The sequence below is a fragment of the Phocoena phocoena genome, chromosome 13 (genome assembly GCF_963924675.1).
Source record: "Phocoena phocoena chromosome 13, mPhoPho1.1, whole genome shotgun sequence".
Lineage (NCBI taxonomy): Eukaryota > Metazoa > Chordata > Mammalia > Artiodactyla > Phocoenidae > Phocoena > Phocoena phocoena.
Window position 1 is genome coordinate 89,624,083 of NC_089231.1, and position 18,487 is coordinate 89,642,569.

At 55.5% G+C, this 18,487-nt stretch overlaps 1 protein-coding gene across 1 annotated transcript in view; it reads left to right on the forward strand.

Annotated features, from left to right (window-relative positions):
* Positions 1-18,487, forward strand: part of EP400 (E1A binding protein p400) — a 92,394-nt gene that overhangs the window by 38,469 nt on the left and 35,438 nt on the right. The window contains exons 17-26 of the mRNA XM_065889407.1: positions 335-509; positions 611-747; positions 3,106-3,292; positions 5,579-5,745; positions 9,027-9,193; positions 10,048-10,290; positions 12,167-12,331; positions 13,637-13,792; positions 15,468-15,562; positions 16,052-16,323. Coding sequence (XP_065745479.1) covers positions 335-509; positions 611-747; positions 3,106-3,292; positions 5,579-5,745; positions 9,027-9,193; positions 10,048-10,290; positions 12,167-12,331; positions 13,637-13,792; positions 15,468-15,562; positions 16,052-16,323 — 1,764 coding nt within the window. The remainder of the gene's footprint in view (positions 1-334; positions 510-610; positions 748-3,105; positions 3,293-5,578; positions 5,746-9,026; positions 9,194-10,047; positions 10,291-12,166; positions 12,332-13,636; positions 13,793-15,467; positions 15,563-16,051; positions 16,324-18,487) is intronic.

The window sequence follows — 18,487 nt, forward strand, 5'->3', positions numbered from 1 at the left end:
TGCGTGTGTGTGTCTCTGTATGTGTGTGTCTGTGTGTGTCTCTGTGTGTGTGTGTCTCTGTGTGTCTATGTGTGTCTCTGTGTGTGTGTCTCTGTGTGCGTGTCTGTGTGTGTGTGTCTCTGTGTGTCTATGCGTGTCTCTGTGCGTGTGTCTGTGTGTGTCTGTGTGTGTGTGTCTCTGTGTGTCTCTGTGTCTCTGTGTGTCTATGTGTGTCTCTGTGTGTCTGTGTGTGCGTTAGCTCCCGAGGATCGTTGTCCCTTTCCTTGAATGTCTCCCGAGACAGGCTCTGCGCCCAGCTTGACGTTTCAGGTGTCGTCTCCCGTTGTGTGTTCAGCCAGCAGCGACTGCTGCTCATCGACGCCCCGCTGCACAACACCTTCCTGGAGCTGTGGACCATGGTGCACTTCCTCATCCCGGGCATCTCCAGGCCGTACCTGCATTTACCCCTGAAAGCCCCCAGCGAGGAGAATCAGGACTACTACCACAAAGTGGTCATCCGGCTGCACCGGGTATGCGGCCGCCGCTGCGGGTCCCTGCTTGACAAGCACCCCCGGCTTAGCGTGCATAGGCCACGACTTCATTTTAGCAAAGGAGAACTTTCTTTTTTCAGGTGACACAGCCCTTTATTTTGCGGAGAACTAAGAGAGATGTGGAGAAGCAGCTAACGAAGAAATACGAGCACGTCCTGAAGTGCCGCCTCTCCAATCGACAGAAGGCCTTGTATGAGGATGTCATCCTGCAGCCGGGGTGAGTTCAGGGCTGCGCACTCCTGGCCACCTTCCTGGGGAAGAGTGGGCCCCTCTGGCCTTGCGGAAGGCTCCTCCTCGGCGGTGGGCCTCTGCAGCTGGAGGCCATGCTCGTGCCCGGCCCTGGCGGCTCCGCTCCTCTCAGGCTGGCAGGCTGCCCCTCCCTGGTCCCATCAGAGGCCGTGCCCAGAGCCGGCCCAGGAGGAGTACAGCGTCTCAAGCCGCTCGGTGCCGCACTGCACTGGAGGTTCACGCAGGAGGCCGTGCTGATTGAGTGGCTCGTCCGTTCACAGCCGCGTGTAGGATGTGAGACCGAGGCCCGTGCGCCGTGTGGTCAGGTGCAGGTGGCGCTCCAGGGCCACACCGGGTGGCCACGGGCACCTCTGTATGGACCCTAGAAGGGTGGGGCCCCGTCCTGTCCATGATCCTTCCCGTGACCTGTTTGGCTCTTTTTGTCATTGGTCGCGAGCGTTGTGTGCTTAAGTGCGTGATGTGGTCCGAATAGCGTCCACAGCAGCAAGTGTGCAGGAGAGGGTTTTGCTGTTAATGCCTGCTTGTGTCATAGGCTTCTTTTTAGACAGCTTTAGGACGGAGTATAAGTAGCCAGTCCTTGGCAACCAGCGTCATGCTGCGGCAGGCCGTTGACCATCTCAGTCAGGCATAGGAGCTGTGGAAACCCCACCCCTGACAACACGTGCAACACGACAACACGTGCAACAACACTATGGGAGCAGACAGCCCGCGGCACGGCTGGCGCCTGCTGGCGGTCAGCTGTCTCAGCCCGTGCTGATCCGGAGAGAATCGCAGCGTGCGCAGAGGGCGGGTCCTGGACCAGTAGGCGCGGGCTCATGTGGCCAGGGCATCCCTTCACCCAGACAGACAGAGCCCCGGCGTCCTCGGGACGCCTGCCGTGTCGCTCTTTGGTGGCGTGCCGTGGGACGTCGCTTGGGTTGCGCTTGGCAGTGACGACCTTGGTCCCGCTTGTCGAGTGTGGGATGCTCTCTGTGTGCTCATAGGAGAGGCCCCTGCATCCGGGAACCACTGGGCCAGCAGAGCCTAGGTTGTCCTGTGCCACAAGGTCCCGATGGAGCGGCGGGGAGATTCCCTGTCTTAGGTCCCTGCACCTCTTTCTCTCGGGCCTGTTGATCAAGTCAAGGAGGGCCATGAGCAGGCCTGTGCTGACCCCATGGCGGCTCCCGGGCGTGCCCCGCACGCCTCGGTGCATGTTGACACGATGGTCTCGGGGACCTCGGCTGGGCTCTGAACGTCGCTCCCGGTCAGTGCCTTCCTGCCCTCTGCGTGGCGACCGTGTCACACGTTTCTACCACCTTCCCAGAGAGCCCTGCGGACCCGCCTGTGGTAGCGCCACCTCCTCCTGGTTTCTGTTACAGTCCTTCTGGCAGGCTCTGAGCTCAGCCCCTCAGGAGCCTCCATTTGCCGTTTTCTTGGTCTTGTGTTTTCTCTCCTGTCTCATCCGGACACATATCGCTGGCCTCTGAACGGCCGCCCTCCCCTCTCCCCTTCTGCTCTCTGGCACCGCCTGTGCGCCGTCCACGTCCCCGACCCCCCCCCCCCCCCCCGCCCCGCTCCACCCCTGCGCCCACGCGCTCCGTCCTGGCGGGAGCTGCCTGGGCCGCCGGGCTGACCGCGTCCTCCTGTGGCGGCTTGAGCTGTCCCCAGGCACCGCAGATCCCATGTGTGCGGGACTGGCTTCCCCAGACGTGCCTCTCCGCTAGGCTTGCCTGACTCAGGACGCTGTGCTCCACCATCCAGGCCGTCCTCCCGTCCTGCCGTCCCCTCTGCTCCCCCTCTGCTCGCCAGTCCCTGCCCGCCCCGCTCCACGGCTCCTTCCTGCCTCGCCCGCTGGGCGCGCAGTGCTCTGCGGCCGCCCTTGGGGGCCCCCAGCCTGGAGGTCTCAGCTGGCCTCCATGCAGTCCCCGCACCGTGGCCCCCGTGGCGCCGGCGCGGTGTCAGGCCTGTGGGTCTCCTCCTTCGCCGGACCACCCCGTGCAGTCACTCTTACCCCTGCCCCTTGAGGGCCTTCTCCCCCAGGCCGGGTGTTCTCACCCCGCCACTGCCTGCCGGCACTCGTCATGGCTGCCGTGGAGAATGGCGTCGTCCCCGTCGCGGGAGGCGAGGAGGGCCGTTCCCGTCTGCCGTGCGCCCTGGCTTTCCGGCTGCCCGTCCTGTGTCACGGGGGTGGTGAGCGAGTCTGAGAGCGCTCCCCGCACAGAGGCGGGTCCGGATGTCGTTGCCGTGCGAGCCAGGTCTGGGGGGAGCACGCCGACTGCGTGTCTGTGGAGCCCAGCCGGCACGTGCTCGCAGCCACGGCAGCGCTTGTGTCTCTCCCCACGCACAGGACGCAGGAAGCTCTGAAGAGCGGGCGCTTTGTGGACGTGCTGAGCATCCTCTTGCGGCTGCAGCGGATCTGCAACCACCCCGGGCTGGTGGCGCCCCGGCTCCCGGAGTCCTCCTACACGGCGGGGCCGCTGCAGTGCCGCTTGGCCTCGCTCATCCTGAAGGCGCTTGACCGAGACTTCTGGAAGGTACGCAGAGGGTGCGGGCGGCTTCGCCTGAGGTCTCTTCTGGGTGCTTCCGGAACGTCGGTCTCCACTATCTTGCGTCCTGCGTTTCGCCATCGCCTGACGCTGGGCAGCGTCGAGTGGCGGCGTGATGGGCCTTCCCCGCGACCTCGAACCCGCTTTGGAATGGGCCCGAGGGGTGAGCCCACAGTGTGAAGGAGCAGGGAGGGTTTTCCTCGCCTGACCGTTGGCCCTTGAGAAATGGCAGAGCGTGTGGAGGAGAGCAGGGCTCAGAACTGCGGGACCGCGGGGGTGTCCTCACACGTGCGCACGCGGTCTGAGGCCTGCGGGGGCCTTTCTGTTAAAATGTTAGTAACTGTCCCTAGGTGGGGAAACTCGGTTATTTTTGGACCAAAAAAATAGAGTCGTATACCTTTCTGTGTTTGAATTTTGGGGTAATTTTGGAAAGTTTTTCCAAAACCAAAACTTTTGAAACAAAAGAGATTGGGTTAGGTTGGGTGATTGTGAGCGCAAGTGTGCTGAGCTCTTGGCTCTCAGCAGGGCAGGGCCGAGCCCTCGGGCCGTCGTTCCTGCTCGTGGCTCTCAGCAGGGCAGGGCCGAGCCCTCGGGCCGTCGTTCCTGCTCTGGCTTCCACGCGGGAGGCTGAGAGCTTGCCCAGACCAGCCGGCGGCTGGCAGGCTGGTGCCTGAGTTCCCCTTGGCTGTCTCTACCCCAGAGGACCAGGGACCGAGGTCTCACAAATGCGGAGAAACAGGAACCAGCTCGGTGGCTTCGATAGGCTTGTGCAGGTTCGGGGTGTGGACGGGACAGGGACCCTGGGTCCAGATTGCAGGGGCTCACGTCCCGGCTCTGCCCCATGAGGAGTGCGGCCTCGGGTGGTCAGTCTGCCTCGGTTTCCTCACCACACCGGGAAGTCGTGAGGAATCGGTCAGTTAATGTCCGTGATGGTCTGAGGAAGGGCCTGGCTGGTAAGCAGTAGTATGTGGTGAGTTACGTGACGGATGTGATTCCTACCGCGATGCCTACTGTTCTTTTATTGGAGTGTAGTTGATTTATAGTATTACTTTCAGGTAGGGATGAGTTTTTCGTTGAGTTAAAGAAAAATTGAGCCATGGGGGTTAAAGTTGCGTCAGAAGCAGGCTACCTCAAGATACCACTGGGGCGGGGAGGTGTTTCATGGATAGTAGTTTTTATGTTGTGTTTTCGTTTTAAAAACAGTGTTACTGAGGTAGCTCGTTATCGTAAAGCTCACTGTTCTGAAGCGCACAGTTTGTTGGTTTGAGTATATTCACGGAGTTGTGCAACAACCATCGCCACTAATACTAGAACATTTCATTACCCCGAAGAGAAAATCCACACGCACTGTCGTTCCCATTCCCCCTCCCCTTCCCAGCCCTGGCAGCCACTTACCTGCATCTGTCTCTGTGGATTCACCAGGTCCAGATACTTTATATCAATGGCTCACGTCACTTGAGCATGATATTTTCAGAGTTCATCCACGTTGCAGCCTGTGTCAGGATCTCCTTCCTCCATTGTCTGGATGGACTGCAGTGTGTCCATCCGTCCGCGAGCTGATGAGCACTTGGGTGGTCTCCGCTTTTTGGCCCCTGTGAGTGCACATTCGTGTGCAAGTTGTGCTTGGGCGTGGGGCTCCCTTCTTGTGGGGCTCCTCTTGGGCACATGTCTGACGGGCAGGGAGTTGCAGGGTCACGTGTAGAGTCCGTGTTTAACCTTTTGATCAACTGCCTTGCATGGTGGCTGCCAGGTTTCCCATCCCCACCAGGGTGTGAGGGGGTGGGGGCATTCACGTCTCCACATCCTTGCCCACACCTGCTGTCCATCCTCTTTGATTCCCGCCATCCTGGTGGGGGTGAGAACGTCTGAGAGAAGCACAGGTGGAGTGAACATCCCCAGGGCTCCGGACGTGGCGACGTGCCGCCCGCCGCTGCAGCTGCACCAGCACGCTGGGGTCTCTCCCTCAGCCTCCCGGCGAGGCCGAGCATCTCCGTCCGTTCACACGAGCGTTTTCCAGGCTCGTCCCTCTCTGCTGAGTCTAGTCCGTCTCTTAAGTGCCACCCTCTCCTTTCCCACTGCCACTCGGGATGACCACGTGCCATCACTCCCACCTTTCTTCAAGTTGGGGAACTGAGCACACCGAGGTCCAGCGGGTGCCTCGCAGCAAGACGGCTGCTCGGGGCCTGGCCTTCCCGGTTTGGAATCGACTTGGATTCCTAGTCAGCTGTTTTCTTCCTGCCTCCTGTAGCAAAATTGTTTTCTTTTTGTCCTTAGGAAACCGACCTTTCTATATTTGATCTTATTGGCTTAGAAAATAGAATGACTCGCCACGAGTCAGAACTGCTGGGTAAGAAGAAGGTGACACGGAAACTCTTCGAGGAGCTGTTCACCGCGCCGCCACCGTCGGGCAGGCCAGCGGCTGTCAGACTGAAGCCCAGCAGGTGTGTAGTGTGGTGTGGAGCGTCACTTCCTGCTCACCAGCCGGCTCTGGCTGGGTCCTGGCTGGTTGTGTGTCGTGGTGTCTGGGTGGCATCCCCTCTTCTCCTGCTGAAAGGAACCCTGGCCCCGCAGCCTCTCGGGCAGACCTGGGACCACCAGGTTGGAGCTCCACACGAGAACTGGGACTATAGCCTGTGAAAAGAAAGGCTAATCATCTAATTTGGCTATCTGCTTCTCCTGGAAATTACCCAGATGTCCTTGGATCCTGGGATACACAGCAGGGGTGTGCAGGGCGTAGGAGAGGCTCTTTTCATCATCTTGAAGAAGCATTGGCCTTTGGGAGGGCTCTGCCTGGGGAGGTGGTCAGGGGCAGGGTGGTCAGGCTGCCTCTGACCTGGTGCGGGTATGGTGGCAGCCGTCAGGGCAGGGGGGCACTGCGGCGGGGCGCGGTTGGGACCCTGAGGTCTGGCAGAGGCTCCACCCCTGACTGCAGCATCAAGGGCCTCCAGGGACATGGTGCAGGTGCCACGAGACTGGGAGGAGCGGTGCGTGCAGATGGATGAACTCGAAACACGTGATTCAAGACAGGCCACACCCGTGCAGCTGGGTTTGTGCACAACTCTGTGCTCCAGCTAAAAACAAAGAAAAAGCAGACGGGTGTTTCCGAGAGGAAGAGCAGACGGGTGTTTCCGAGAGGAAGAGCAGACGGGTGTTTCCGAGAGGAAGAGCAGACGGGTGTTTCCGAGAGGAAGAGCAGACGGGTGTTTCCGAGAGAAAAAGCAGACAGGTGTTTCCGAGAGGAAGAGCAGACGGGTGTTTCCGAGAGAAAAGCAGACAGGTGTTTCCGAGAGGAAGAGCAGACAGGTGTTTCCGAGAGGAAGAGCAGACGGGTGTTTCCGAGAGAAAAGCAGACAGGTGTTTCCGAGAGGAAGAGCAGACGGGTGTTTCCGAGAGAAAAGCAGACGGGTGTTTCCGAGAGGAAGAGCAGACGGGTGTTTCCGAGAGGAAGAGCAGACGGGTGTTTCCGAGAGGAAGAGCAGACGGGTGTTTCCGAGAGAAAAAGCAGACAGGTGTTTCCGAGAGGAAGAGCAGACGGGTGTTTCCGAGAGGAAGAGCAGACGGGTGTTTCCGAGAGAAAAAGCAGACAGGTGTTTCCGAGAGGAAGAGCAGACGGGTGTTTCCGAGAGGAAGAGCAGACGGGTGTTTCCGAGAGGAAGAGCAGACGGGTGTTTCCGAGAGGAAGAGCAGACGGGTGTTTCCGAGAGAAAAGCAGACAGGTGTTTCCGAGAGAAAAGCAGATGGGTGTTTCCGAGAGGAAGAGCAGACGGGTGTTTCCGAGAGAAAAGCAGACAGGTGTTTCCGAGAGAAAAGCAGACAGGTGTTTCTGAGAGGAAGAGCAGACAGGTGTTTCCGAGAGGAAGAGCAGACGGGTGTTTCCGAGAGAAAAAGCAGACAGGTGTTTCCGAGAGGAAGAGCAGACGGGTGTTTCCGAGAGAAAAGCAGACAGGTGTTTCCGAGAGAAAAAGCAGACGGGTGTTTCCGAGAGGAAGAGCAGACAGGTGTTTCTGAGAGAAAAAGCAGACAGGTGTTTCTGAGAGGAAGAGCAGACGGGTGTTTCCGAGAGGAAGAGCAGACGGGTGTTTCCGAGAGGAAGAGCAGACGGGTGTTTCCGAGAGAAAAGCAGACAGGTGTTTCCGAGAGAAAAAGCAGACGGGTGTTTCCGAGAGGAAGAGCAGACAGGTGTTTCTGAGAGAAAAAGCAGACAGGTGTTTCTGAGAGGAAGAGCAGACGGGTGTTTCCGAGAGGAAGAGCAGACAGGTGTTTCCGAGAGGAAAGCAGACGGGTGTTTCCGAGAGGAAGAGCAGACGGGTGTTTCCGAGAGAAAAGCAGACGGGTGTTTCCGAGAGAAAAGCAGACAGGTGTTTCCGAGAGGAAGAGCAGACAGGTGTTTCCGAGAGGAAGAGCAGACGGGTGTTTCCGAGAGAAAAGCAGACAGGTGTTTCCGAGAGGAAGAGCAGACAGGTGTTTCCGAGAGGAAGAGCAGACGGGTGTTTCCGAGAGAAAGAGCAGACGGGTGTTTCCGAGAGGAAGAGCAGACGGGTGTTTCCGAGAGAAAGAGCAGACGGGTGTTTCCGAGAGGAAGAGCAGACGGGTGTTTCCGAGAGGAAGAGCAGACGGGTGTTTCCGAGAGGAAGAGCAGACGGGTGTTTCCGAGAGGAAGAGCAGACGGGTGTTTCCGAGAGGAAGAGCAGACGGGTGTTTCCGAGAGAAAAAGCAGACGGGTGTTTCCGAGAGGAAGAGCAGATGGGTGTTTCCGAGAGAAAAGCAGACGGGTGTTTCCGAGAGGAAGAGCAGACGGGTGTTTCCGAGAGGAAGAGCAGACGGGTGTTTCCGAGAGAAAAGCAGACAGGTGTTTCCGAGAGGAAGAGCAGGCAGGTGTTTCCGAGAGGAAGAGCAGACAGGGGTTTCCGAGAGAAAAGCAGACAGGCGTTTCCGAGAGGAACGGGCCGGCTCTGCAGATGGCAGCCCATTGCTGTTGCCTTTTCTCTGCGTGACCTCCCTGGCGACTTGGATCCGACCACCCTCGCCTCAGCTGCCTGGCCCACACTCACAGGAGCCTGCAGCCCTCAGTTAAACACATGGCCAGGGCAACGAAGCCGCAGTCCTCTTGGCGCTGGCCCGGCCTCGTTTAGTGGCTTTCTGCTGGCTGCACATTGCACAGGGGTTTTGATATAGAAGTCCTGCCATCATGGTTTTCCAGGTTAAAGAAATAGGAGGAGCATGTTGCTTGTGATAAAATCGGACAAAGCAGCCATGGTGTGGATCCCCCTTCACAGTTTTACCCACTGGTGCCTGTGGGGTGCCTTTACCATTTCTGCCGATTCTCTCCATTTCCTGTACTGCCTTGTTACCTAGTTGTGCAAGTTGACTTTTCACCCCACTTTACTCTTATTCAAAAGAGTAGTAGAATGGACTTTATGTGTTCGAAGCAGTTTTTCTAGTCCACGTTCACGGGAACTTAATCACATTCAGCCCTGCATCGCCCAAGCGTTGGGCTACATGTGCCGTTTTTAGGTGCGAAGCGCCTCGCTCAGGGTCCCCGGTGAGCGCTGCTGCTTAGCACAGCATTTAGAAATCCCCCCGCCCCTCTTTAAACTGCACCCAGGGTGTGGGAACCCCGCTGCCCGCGGGGCAGCCCTGTAGCCCCGGGGCCCATTCAAGAGACCGTGCCTGCCGCGTCTCAGCAGTGCTCGTGTCTTCCTGCCCGCGCTCGGGCGTCCAGGTTGTTTCAGCCCGTGCAGTACGGCCAGAAGCCCGAGGGCCGCACCGTGGCTTTCCCCGGCACACACCCGCCCCGGACGGCCACGCCCACAGCCACTGCCACGCCACAGGGCCACGTTCGAGGACGGCCGCCCATCGCCACGTTCTCTGCAAATCCGGATGCGAAAGGTATGCCTCTCGTGGGGGTGTGCTCGGCACCGCAGAGGGTTTTTGTGGAAGAAGTTCTTCGTGCTTCCCTGGCCCCATGGGGACGTGTGACCACTCCTCTGAGCGGGAGTGGGACCGTGCACCCTGGCTCTGCCCAGGAGACCATGTGTAGTTCTCACGTGAGTTTTACGCTTTTTTTTTATGTCTTTGAACTGTATAAGATATCCCCTTCTTAGTTGAGTACTGTTGATGTGATGGGGAAGATGTACCTCGGCAGAAACGTTGTCTTTTATGTCGGGAAACGCGTGTCGAAGTCATTTATGAAACTTCTGAGGAAGTCTGCTTTTGTGTTCTGGGCCACCGCTTCAATGTAACCTGATTGTTACTTGAAGAAGGATAGGGTTAAATGGCAGAAAAGGTAATAAAAATTGTCTTCTAACCCTAATCCACGGGGTCCTCAATGTCAAGTCCCCTGTGTTTTTCTGAGATGTTCATAAATGCCAGAGCTGCTTGTTGCAAGAGCTCTTCGTGCAGCTGGGGACGCCAGCGCTGCCTGACCTCCGTGCGTGGTTAAGATGTGGTTCTCACGGACGGACACGCCCGAAGGGGCCGGCTTGTGACACTCCCGTTTACTCCAGAAATGCACCGTGTCGTGGACTGGTGGACTCGAAGTGAAAATATCAGTAGTTAACGACGGATAAAAAATTAGATTTCTCTCATCCTGTAGACCACCCACCCCCCTTTTTAGAGAGGGCGTCTCCTTTGAGAGGCGGTATGAAGTAATGTTTGTTTTATTTCTTTAAAATTCGGGTTTAATACTGCATTTTCTGAAGAACCTCTAACAGCTTTGCACAAACCAACCTTATCGATTGCAGCGCCAGCAACCCCGTTTCAGACCTCTCAGGCCTCCACCGGTGCTCCGAGACACCAGCCCGCCTCGACCTTCAGCACAGCACCTAGCCCAGCCCATCCTGTGAAACTGCGGGCTCAAACCACTGCCCCGGCCTCCACCCCGGGCCCGCCCCAGCCCCAGCCCCAGGCCCCCTCGCACCCGGCCGGGCAGAGCGCGCTGCCTCAGGGGCTGGTGCTCACCTCGCAGGCCCAGGCGCGCCTGCCTAGTAAGTGGCTTCGCCTCTCCTGGGTCTGCCACCTCTTTGTACAAGGACATTGCGTTCACACGAGCAGCGTGTGAAGGGCCTTGCTGTCCACTCCCTTTGTCTCCCCGACCCCGTGTCCGGTGCTGCCTTTCGCCACGCTGTCCTTTCCAGCCCTAAATCTGCAGAGGGAGGGCTCCGCTCAGGGCCGGAGTCCAGGGTCTTGTCCTTTCTCTGTCCTTCCTTCTGACCCCATCCGTCAGCTTTGCTTCTCTCCTGTGCTCGTGCTCTGCCTCAGTGGCCGAGGATGGCACTTCTCCTTTGTGAGCCACGGGTTTGTCCCGTCAGCCTCCAGGGCCCCTCGGAGAGCATTTTTGTTTCAATAAAACAAAAGCCTTGTGAACTAGGGTTCGACTCCCTTTTAGTCTCTTGCTTATTACCAAATTTAAATCTGGAATGACTGTTGCTCAAGTGAGACATTTTGTAATCACTCACTGAAACATCGCGACCTTCTTACATTTTTTAAATAGAACTTTTTATTGTGACCAGCGCAATTAGGGTACTACCTCTGTCCATCCTGCTGTTGGAAGTACCCTGATGGAAACTGTCCTGGGCTACACCATTTCTCAGATGCCACCTGGAGCACTTTATCGGTTGGCACAAGTTGTGTTGAGGCCTTTCTGGAGAGACAGGAGAGAGAGAGTAGTAGTGTCATGAGGAGACCCCGGGTTCAGGCTAGTTTTCTCTTGTGATGAGCCTGTCTTCCGTGCCAGCAAATGCGAAGCACTTACCCTGGTTCATTGCCCAGGGGAGGAGGGCCCTTGCATACATTGCGGTTTTTCTTTCTTTTGGGCCAGGGGTAGGAGTCCCGGGGGTCTACCCAGGAGCCGTGCTTGGGGGGCGCAGGGTCAGGCCGCCTTTCATGTCTCCACTTCTGGACTGAGGAGGGCTTGTGGGAGAGTCGTAGTTCTGTGCACAGATCTCTGCATCTCTTTTTCCGTTTTCCCTTCCTGTTTATGGTTTCTGTGGGCAAGATACCCTTGGATGTTTTCCTCGTCTTTTGCTAACTATCCTCTTTATAGCATCACTACTAATTCTGGCCTGAATTTTCATGGGAGGAACATCTAGACTCGAATATCAACCATTGGGTTTAAAACAAAAAAAAAGCCTTTAAAGCTATTATTGAATTACAGTTTGAAGGTGGTACCTTTTTGAGTGAGGTGCATATGACTCCATCTGAGTTCTGTTTTTTTAAAAAAAAAAAAAAAGCTTTAAGCAGTGTTAAATCTTCCATTTTTTCAGTTAAAATTTACAGACCGAATCCTACAATCTAGTTCAAATTAGTGTGAAACACTGTATCATGAAGTGTGATGTATATATGTACTTAAATACATCCCACGTTTTGAAATGGTTATGAGTATAACTGAAGCTAGTTCTCTATCTTATATCTATATTGATAAAATCTTGTTTATCTCTGTGAGCTAAATCGGACATGTACTTTCTCACATTCTGAAAGGATTCTGAAGTTGAGAGGTTGATATGAGAGTTTCAAAGTGTATGACCAATACATTTCCGCTACTTCTGATGTTTGCTACTTTTTTATCGCCTGGAAAGAAAAGCAAAATGTTCCTTAAGGGCTTGGTTAATTATATTAATATCTGATACTCTAAAATTTCTACCAGTTATGATGAAGTTAACCATTAAAATCTGGTGTTAATTTTAATTGGTTTTTTTTTTTCTATTAAAATATTTTCTGAAAGTGTTAGAAATACCCAATAAATGTTTCTGTGACACTTCAGTTTGCTACAGACGGTCATTCTCTGTGACAAGTGATCGTCAGTATAGCGATCGAAAACTCTTCCCAAGAGTTTTCTTTCTCGTCTGCTCTGCGTCTCTGCAGGTGGGGAGGTGGTCAAAATAGCCCAGCTGGCTTCCCTCGCGGGCCCACCGAGCCGAGTCGCCCAGCCGGAGAGCCCCGTGACGCTTCAGTTCCAGGGCAACAAGTTCACCTTGTCGCATAGCCAGCTGCGGCAGCTGACAGCCGGCCAGCCCCTGCAGCTCCAAGGTAGGGTTCGCTGACGGGCGGTGACCCACGAAGGCTTTAAGCCAGGGCGTCCCGGCAGCTCCCCACTGCAGCTGTGACTTTGGCCCCCTTGAGCACAGGTGCTTCACCTGTAAGTGGCCTTAATGAGTCTCACCTCGTTGGTGTTCAGAGGACTTGGGAGACAGCGGGTAAATCACCTGGTGGCCTGGCCCTTGACACACGTTAAATAGAGGATAGCCGTTCTTAAATAAAATCTGCCCTTTGAATAAAGTTTCCTATTTTAAAAATCAAAATAGAAATATTTCCTCCTTTCAAATTTCATTGTGAGGTAAATTGTCCTAAAAGTGCCAAAGGTCCAGCAATTTATGTAGGAGAAATTATTTTCTTTTATGCGCAGATTTTAAAACTTCCAGACCAAAGCCCTCCCAAGCCTTTGGCTGGGAGCACTGTGTTCGTGTAGTAACTGCTTCTCGGAGGAAACGAGGGGATGCAGTTTAGTTCATGTTAACCCTCAGTGACTCTGCTGGAGGGTAGGACCCAGAGGGGGGATCCGGCCACCTCCCCAGGCAGCCTCCCCCGACGCGTCGTCGTTCACGGCTCTCATCGGGGAGGAAGGTTCAGTTGTCAGCCAGGTCTGGGGTGCTCTGTGTGGACGCTGGGGACACGCACCTCAGCAGAGCAGAGGCCCCCAGGAAACCCGCCACAAAGAAACGGGTTCATTTGGTTTTATTCCATATTTCTCTGGTTTTTTGACCAAAGGGGTGAAGTCATCTCTTAAAATTTCTGGTGAACTCTAGTTTTTGTAGAGGACGATTCCGGAGCAAAAGATGCCAGGAGACTTAATCACAGAGAGGTTGAAAATAGCAGGCTCCTGGAACAGTGGCTATAGAGCCACAGCATCTGGGCTAAAAAAAACCGAGTGTTTTGGTATTTCTTCATCCAGCTTGTCTGGTTGGCAGGCACCCAGTACGTGATCTTGGAGCTGGGACCTTCCAACCCGTGACTGCCTCAGGCCTCGAGCAGACGTGACAGATGCTGAGCGGGTACTCGCTGCATTACCCGAAATCAGTCAGGCATCGCAAGGAGTAGAGGAGCTTTTTCTTGACATTAAGCCAAGTGACTTTGATCCTTGGCATTTTCATTCATTGTGAATGAAATAGTTTCACTTTTCTCCAAGTAACTGAACTTGGCATTGCCTCATTGGAGGAAATTTGATTTTGGATTTTCGGTTTATTGCCTTGTTCCTGTACCTTAGGAAGTGGGTGTAGCCTGGGGGTTGAAGACACACTTGGCTCGTGACTGACCCCCATGCATGTGTGATTGCAGGCAGCGTCCTCCAGATTGTGTCCGCGCCTGGGCAGTCCTACCTGCGACCTCCAGGCCCCGTGGTGATGCAGACAGTGTCTCAGGCGGGGGCCCTGAACGCCCTGGGAAGCAAGCCCCCAGCCGGCGGCCCAAGCCCCGCACCCATGACCCCGCCAGGTAGAGTGCTGTGAGCCGGAAGGAGGCTTGGTTTTGAAACTTCTTTTCTTTCTTCCTTCCTTTCCCTTTCTTTCTTTCTTTCCTTTCTTCCTTTCTTCCCTTCTTCCTTCCTTTCTTTCCTTTCTTCCTTCCTTCCTCCCTTCCTTTCTTTCCTTCTTTTCTATCTTTCTATAAATTTATTTATTTATCTCTGTTGCGGTGCACGGGCTTCTCGTTGCAGTGGCTCCTGTTTCTGCAGAGCACAGGCTCTAGGCACGTGGGGTCAGTCGTTGTGGCTCGCGGGCTCTAGAGTGCAGGCTCAGTAGTTGTGGCACGCGGGCTTAGTTGCTCCGTGGCATGTGGGATCTTCCTGGACCAGGGCTCGAACCCGTGTCCCCTACATTGGCAGGCGGATTCTTAACCACTGCGCCACCAGGGAAGTCCATGAAACTTCTTTCTGACTTTCTTTGCTTCTGAGGCAAGTGGGGAGCGTGGATGATTTCTGTGATGCCTCAGAACCCGTAGTCCCAGTTGTGGCCGCCTCTGATTTCCATAGATGGCCCGTGTCAGCTTGGTTTCTTTTCTTTCTCTTTTGCTCCCAAAGGTAATGGTCGAGCATAACCACCCTCACTCAGCCTTTAGATGTTTGATTTGGTTTTGCTCTGACAAGAAACTTGGAATCATGAGAAATTTTGCTTGTTAATTTACAGATACATTTAGGGCACGTGCTAGAAGTTCTTGGACAGGTAACGGAGCAGGGTTTGGACCTGGACCTGTCTGCGGCCAGTGTGCCTCCTTGCCTGTTCCGCAGCCTGCTTCCCGCCAGGGTCTCCTGCTCTCCAGACACACCCACACTGCAAACATCGGGCACGGGCACGGGCACTTGGGTCGGGTTGATGTATGCAAGCAGCAGGGACCTCTCTCAAGTGGAATCCCTGGTCACTGCCCAGCCCCAGGCCCTGGGTCGTCTGTGGTGCCATTGGGGTGGGGCTTCTGCACCCCGTCCCCACTGGGCTCTGTCAGTGGGTGGGTGCTGGAGGGACCATGAGGCTGGCAGCATCGCCTGGCGTCCGCTCTACCTCCCAGCCAGGCCGTGCAGCTCTACTCGGTTGGTCTGTTCTTCAGGCTTTCTTCCTGCTTCCTGGAACCAGCTGTGCCAGCACCCTCCCCGGAGGGCGCTCAGTCCTGCTCTGCGGGCCCCAGCTTCCCGACCTGACACCAGTCCGGCCGCTGGGTTCTAGTCACCTCGACCCTTCTCTGTCGCTCCCCGCAAGTGACCCCTTCTCGGTCCTCAGCCGCCTCTTCCGCAGGCCCTTGCGAGGAGCCTCTGTCAGACGGGCAGTGTGGCGTGGCTGATGGGAGCAGGCCGCGTGGGGCCCAGGCATCCCTCTGTCCCAGGCACGCAGGTCAATGTTGCCGAGATGCCGAGGGCAGTGGAGCACTGGGCCCGCGTGGCTGCTGCTTGGCGCAGTGACGGGAGTGACCGCGGGTCTGAGGTCATGCCGGGCACTGCCAAAGGAAGGAGGCAGATCGCGGCGCTCAGCCTCAGCTCAGACCCTGGCCAGAGAGCGGGAGAGCTTCACTGGAGGTTGTGAACGGTTGACCCACTCCAGAAACGTGCTAGTGAAAGCTGACGATGTTCCGGAGAGTGTTGCCGGTAGTTTTGTATGCCAACCCTTCGTTTTTGCCTTTGTAGTGGGTGTGCCCAGCCGACTGGCAGTCAGTCCCCTGGCCGCAGGAGAACCTGGAGTGGCCTCCAAGCCAGCCTCTCCCGTCGCCGGGCCGACCCAGGTACGGGGCAGCAGACCCCAGCACACGGTGCCAGCGCCACCCCTGCACGCACGGAAGTCGTTGTCACTCGGGAGCGTTGTGATACTCAACCGCTTCTGCGAGGCAGCATCAGTTTATCTGCTGCTAAAAACACGCTGTCTCTAAATTAGAGAATCTCGATCTCAAAGATGCTTTTCCTACTAAAAGAAATGAAACCAGCTTTAGGACTGCAAAAATGCCCTTTCACATTTTTTTGTATTCTTCTACTGGTCTTCCAGTCATTAGAAACGCTCACTGTGTCTCGAGAAGTACTTTACACGCTGGCAGAGAAAACGGCGCCCGTTTGCTCTGCTCTCTTTTCTGTCACTGTTTCCCTTGGAGCCAGGGCCCGCACGTCTAAGCGTGCTCTGCGGCCGGTCGCCGTGCGTGAGGGACCCGTGGGGCTTGGTGAGGCCGGGAACTGGCCGTGCTGTTTCTCAGTAACCGTTTTCATCTCTGTTTTTGATGAAGGAGGAAAAGACCAGACTTTTGAAAGAGCGGCTGGACCAGATTTATTTTGTCAACGAACGGCGCTGCTCTCGCAGCCCTGTCTACGGCAGAGACCTGTTGGGGCTTTGTTCCCTGCCCAGCAGAGGGCAGTCGCCTTGGCTCGGGGCTCCTGATGGAGGTCATGGGAAGGGGGCTGGGCCCGCAAGCCGGTACACGCCACCCTCAACAACTCGCAGGGACCTGATTTTGACCCTGACTCAACGTCAGGAATCCCTCCAGGACGTCATGGACAGGTATGGGAGCATGCTGTAAGCGTTCTTTACTCAGTTGCTGTGTCGCACCCAAGCAGCTTTTGTTGTTCTGTCGACGCTGATCTCATTCCTCTAAGTGTCTCCCCGGGTTGTCCCTTGGAGTCTGTCCGAAATCTGTTTCAGAGTCTTCAGCTTTGGCGCCAGATGGCCTCTCCACCCTCTGGGAGCCTGTGTGCCCCTCCCTGCGGATCAGTTCTGTACTCCACGGGCCTGGGCCTGTGTGCAGAGCACAGCACCATGCTCATTCAGGGCTGGGGGCCAGACCATTGTGTTGTAGACCGCTTTCTCCATTTTGCTCTTTTAAAATAATATTTTAGGGACTTCCCTGGCGGCGCAGTGGTTAAGAATCCGCCTGCCAATTCAGGGGACACGGGTTCGGGCCCTGGTCCGGGAAGATCCCACATGCCGCAGAGCTACTGAGCCTGTGCTCTAGAGCCCGCGAGCCACAACTACTGAAGCCTACACGCCTATGGCCCGTGCTCTGCAACAAGAGAAGCCACCGCAATAAGAAGCCTGCGCACCGCAACAAAGAGTAGCCCCCGCTTGCCGCAACTAGAGAAAGCCTGCATGCAGCAACGAAGACCCAATGCAGCCAAAAAAAAAAGAAAAAAAATATTATTATTATTTTTAAATTTACTTATTTATTTATTTTTGGCTTCTCATTTATTTTGGTGCGCAGGCTTCTCAGTGCGGTGGCTTCTCTTGTTGTAGACCGTGGGCTCTAGGCGTGCAGGCTTCAGTAGTTGTGGCTCACGGGCTCTAGAGCGCAGGCTCAGTAGTTGCAGCGCACGGGCTTAGTTGTTCTGTGGCATGTGAGATCTTCCCGGACCAGGGCTCGAACCCATGTCCCTTAGCATTGGCAGGTGGGTTCTTAACCACCGCGCCACCAGGGAAGCCCAATATTATATTAAGAAACCACAGGAATGATTTACCGTTGTATGATGAGAAACATGTGTTTAAGAGTCCAGGGGTTAAGATTCCACGCTTCCGCTGCTGGGGACGTGGGTTTGATCCATGGTCGGGGAAGTTTTTCATGCTGCCCAGTAAGGCCAAGAAAAGAGAGAGAGAGAGAAACAGAAGCCCAGACGCTGTTGGGGCCCACCAGCGGTATCGGCCCCTCCCCGGCCAGACCCGGGTCCTGGTCTCTCTTTGCCCCACGTAGAGTGTAAGGCCCTGCTCGCAGCTTCATTCACTGCTTTGGCCTGATTTTTAGGTTCAGCCCGAGGGTATTTCCTCTCCCTTCTGTTTTGTTTGCCCAGGCTCAGCTTTCAGGGTGTGTCCTCTTTAGGCCTCTCAGATCAGGAACAGCAGTAATGGAAACGATGGAACTGGGCGTGGCCTCCGGGCCTCCGCGAGGAGCTCTTCCCTGCTTCACTGTGTAGGGAGGTTGCCGCCCTCCGCGCACTTGTCTTGCTTCGGATGCCGACTTGTCTTTCTTTCCTCTTTTTCCTCTGACGTTACAGATGACTTTTTAAGACAGAGGCTGTTTGTTAGAGCAGTCTCGGGTTCACAGCAAAATCGAGGGGAAGGCGCGCAGGGCTCCCGCCTTCCCCCAGCTGCCGGCGCTGGAGTAGCGCGCTCGTTACAGCCCACGCGCCTCTGGTGATTCATCATCAGCGCCCAGGGTCCGCGGTGCACTGGGGGCTGTGCTTTTGGCCTTGGGTGTTCTGTGGGCTCGCACAAGTGTGTAGTGGCGCGCACCCGCCATTAGAGGATCGTACAGAGTAGTTTCACTGCCCTGAAACCCCGCTGTGCTCTGCCTATTCGTCCCTCTCCCCCCCAGCCCCGCCCGAAACCCTGGCAACCACTTATCTTTTCGCTGTCTCCATAGTTTTGCTTTTCCAGAATGTCAGATAGTTGGAACATAGAGTAGGCAGCCTTTTCAGATGGCTTCTTTCACGTAGGAATGGGCACTTAAGGTTTCTCCTTGTCTCTTCATGGCTTAATAGCTCATTTCTTTTTAGCCCTGAATAATATTCCATTGTCTGGAAGCACCACAGTTTGCTTAAATACGTTCACCTACTGAAGGACAACGTGGTTGCTTCTAAGATTTGGCAATTATGAATAAAGCTGCTATAAACGCCCACGTGTAGGTTTTTGTGTGGACATGGCTTTTAATTCATTTGCGTGTATACCAAGGAGCATG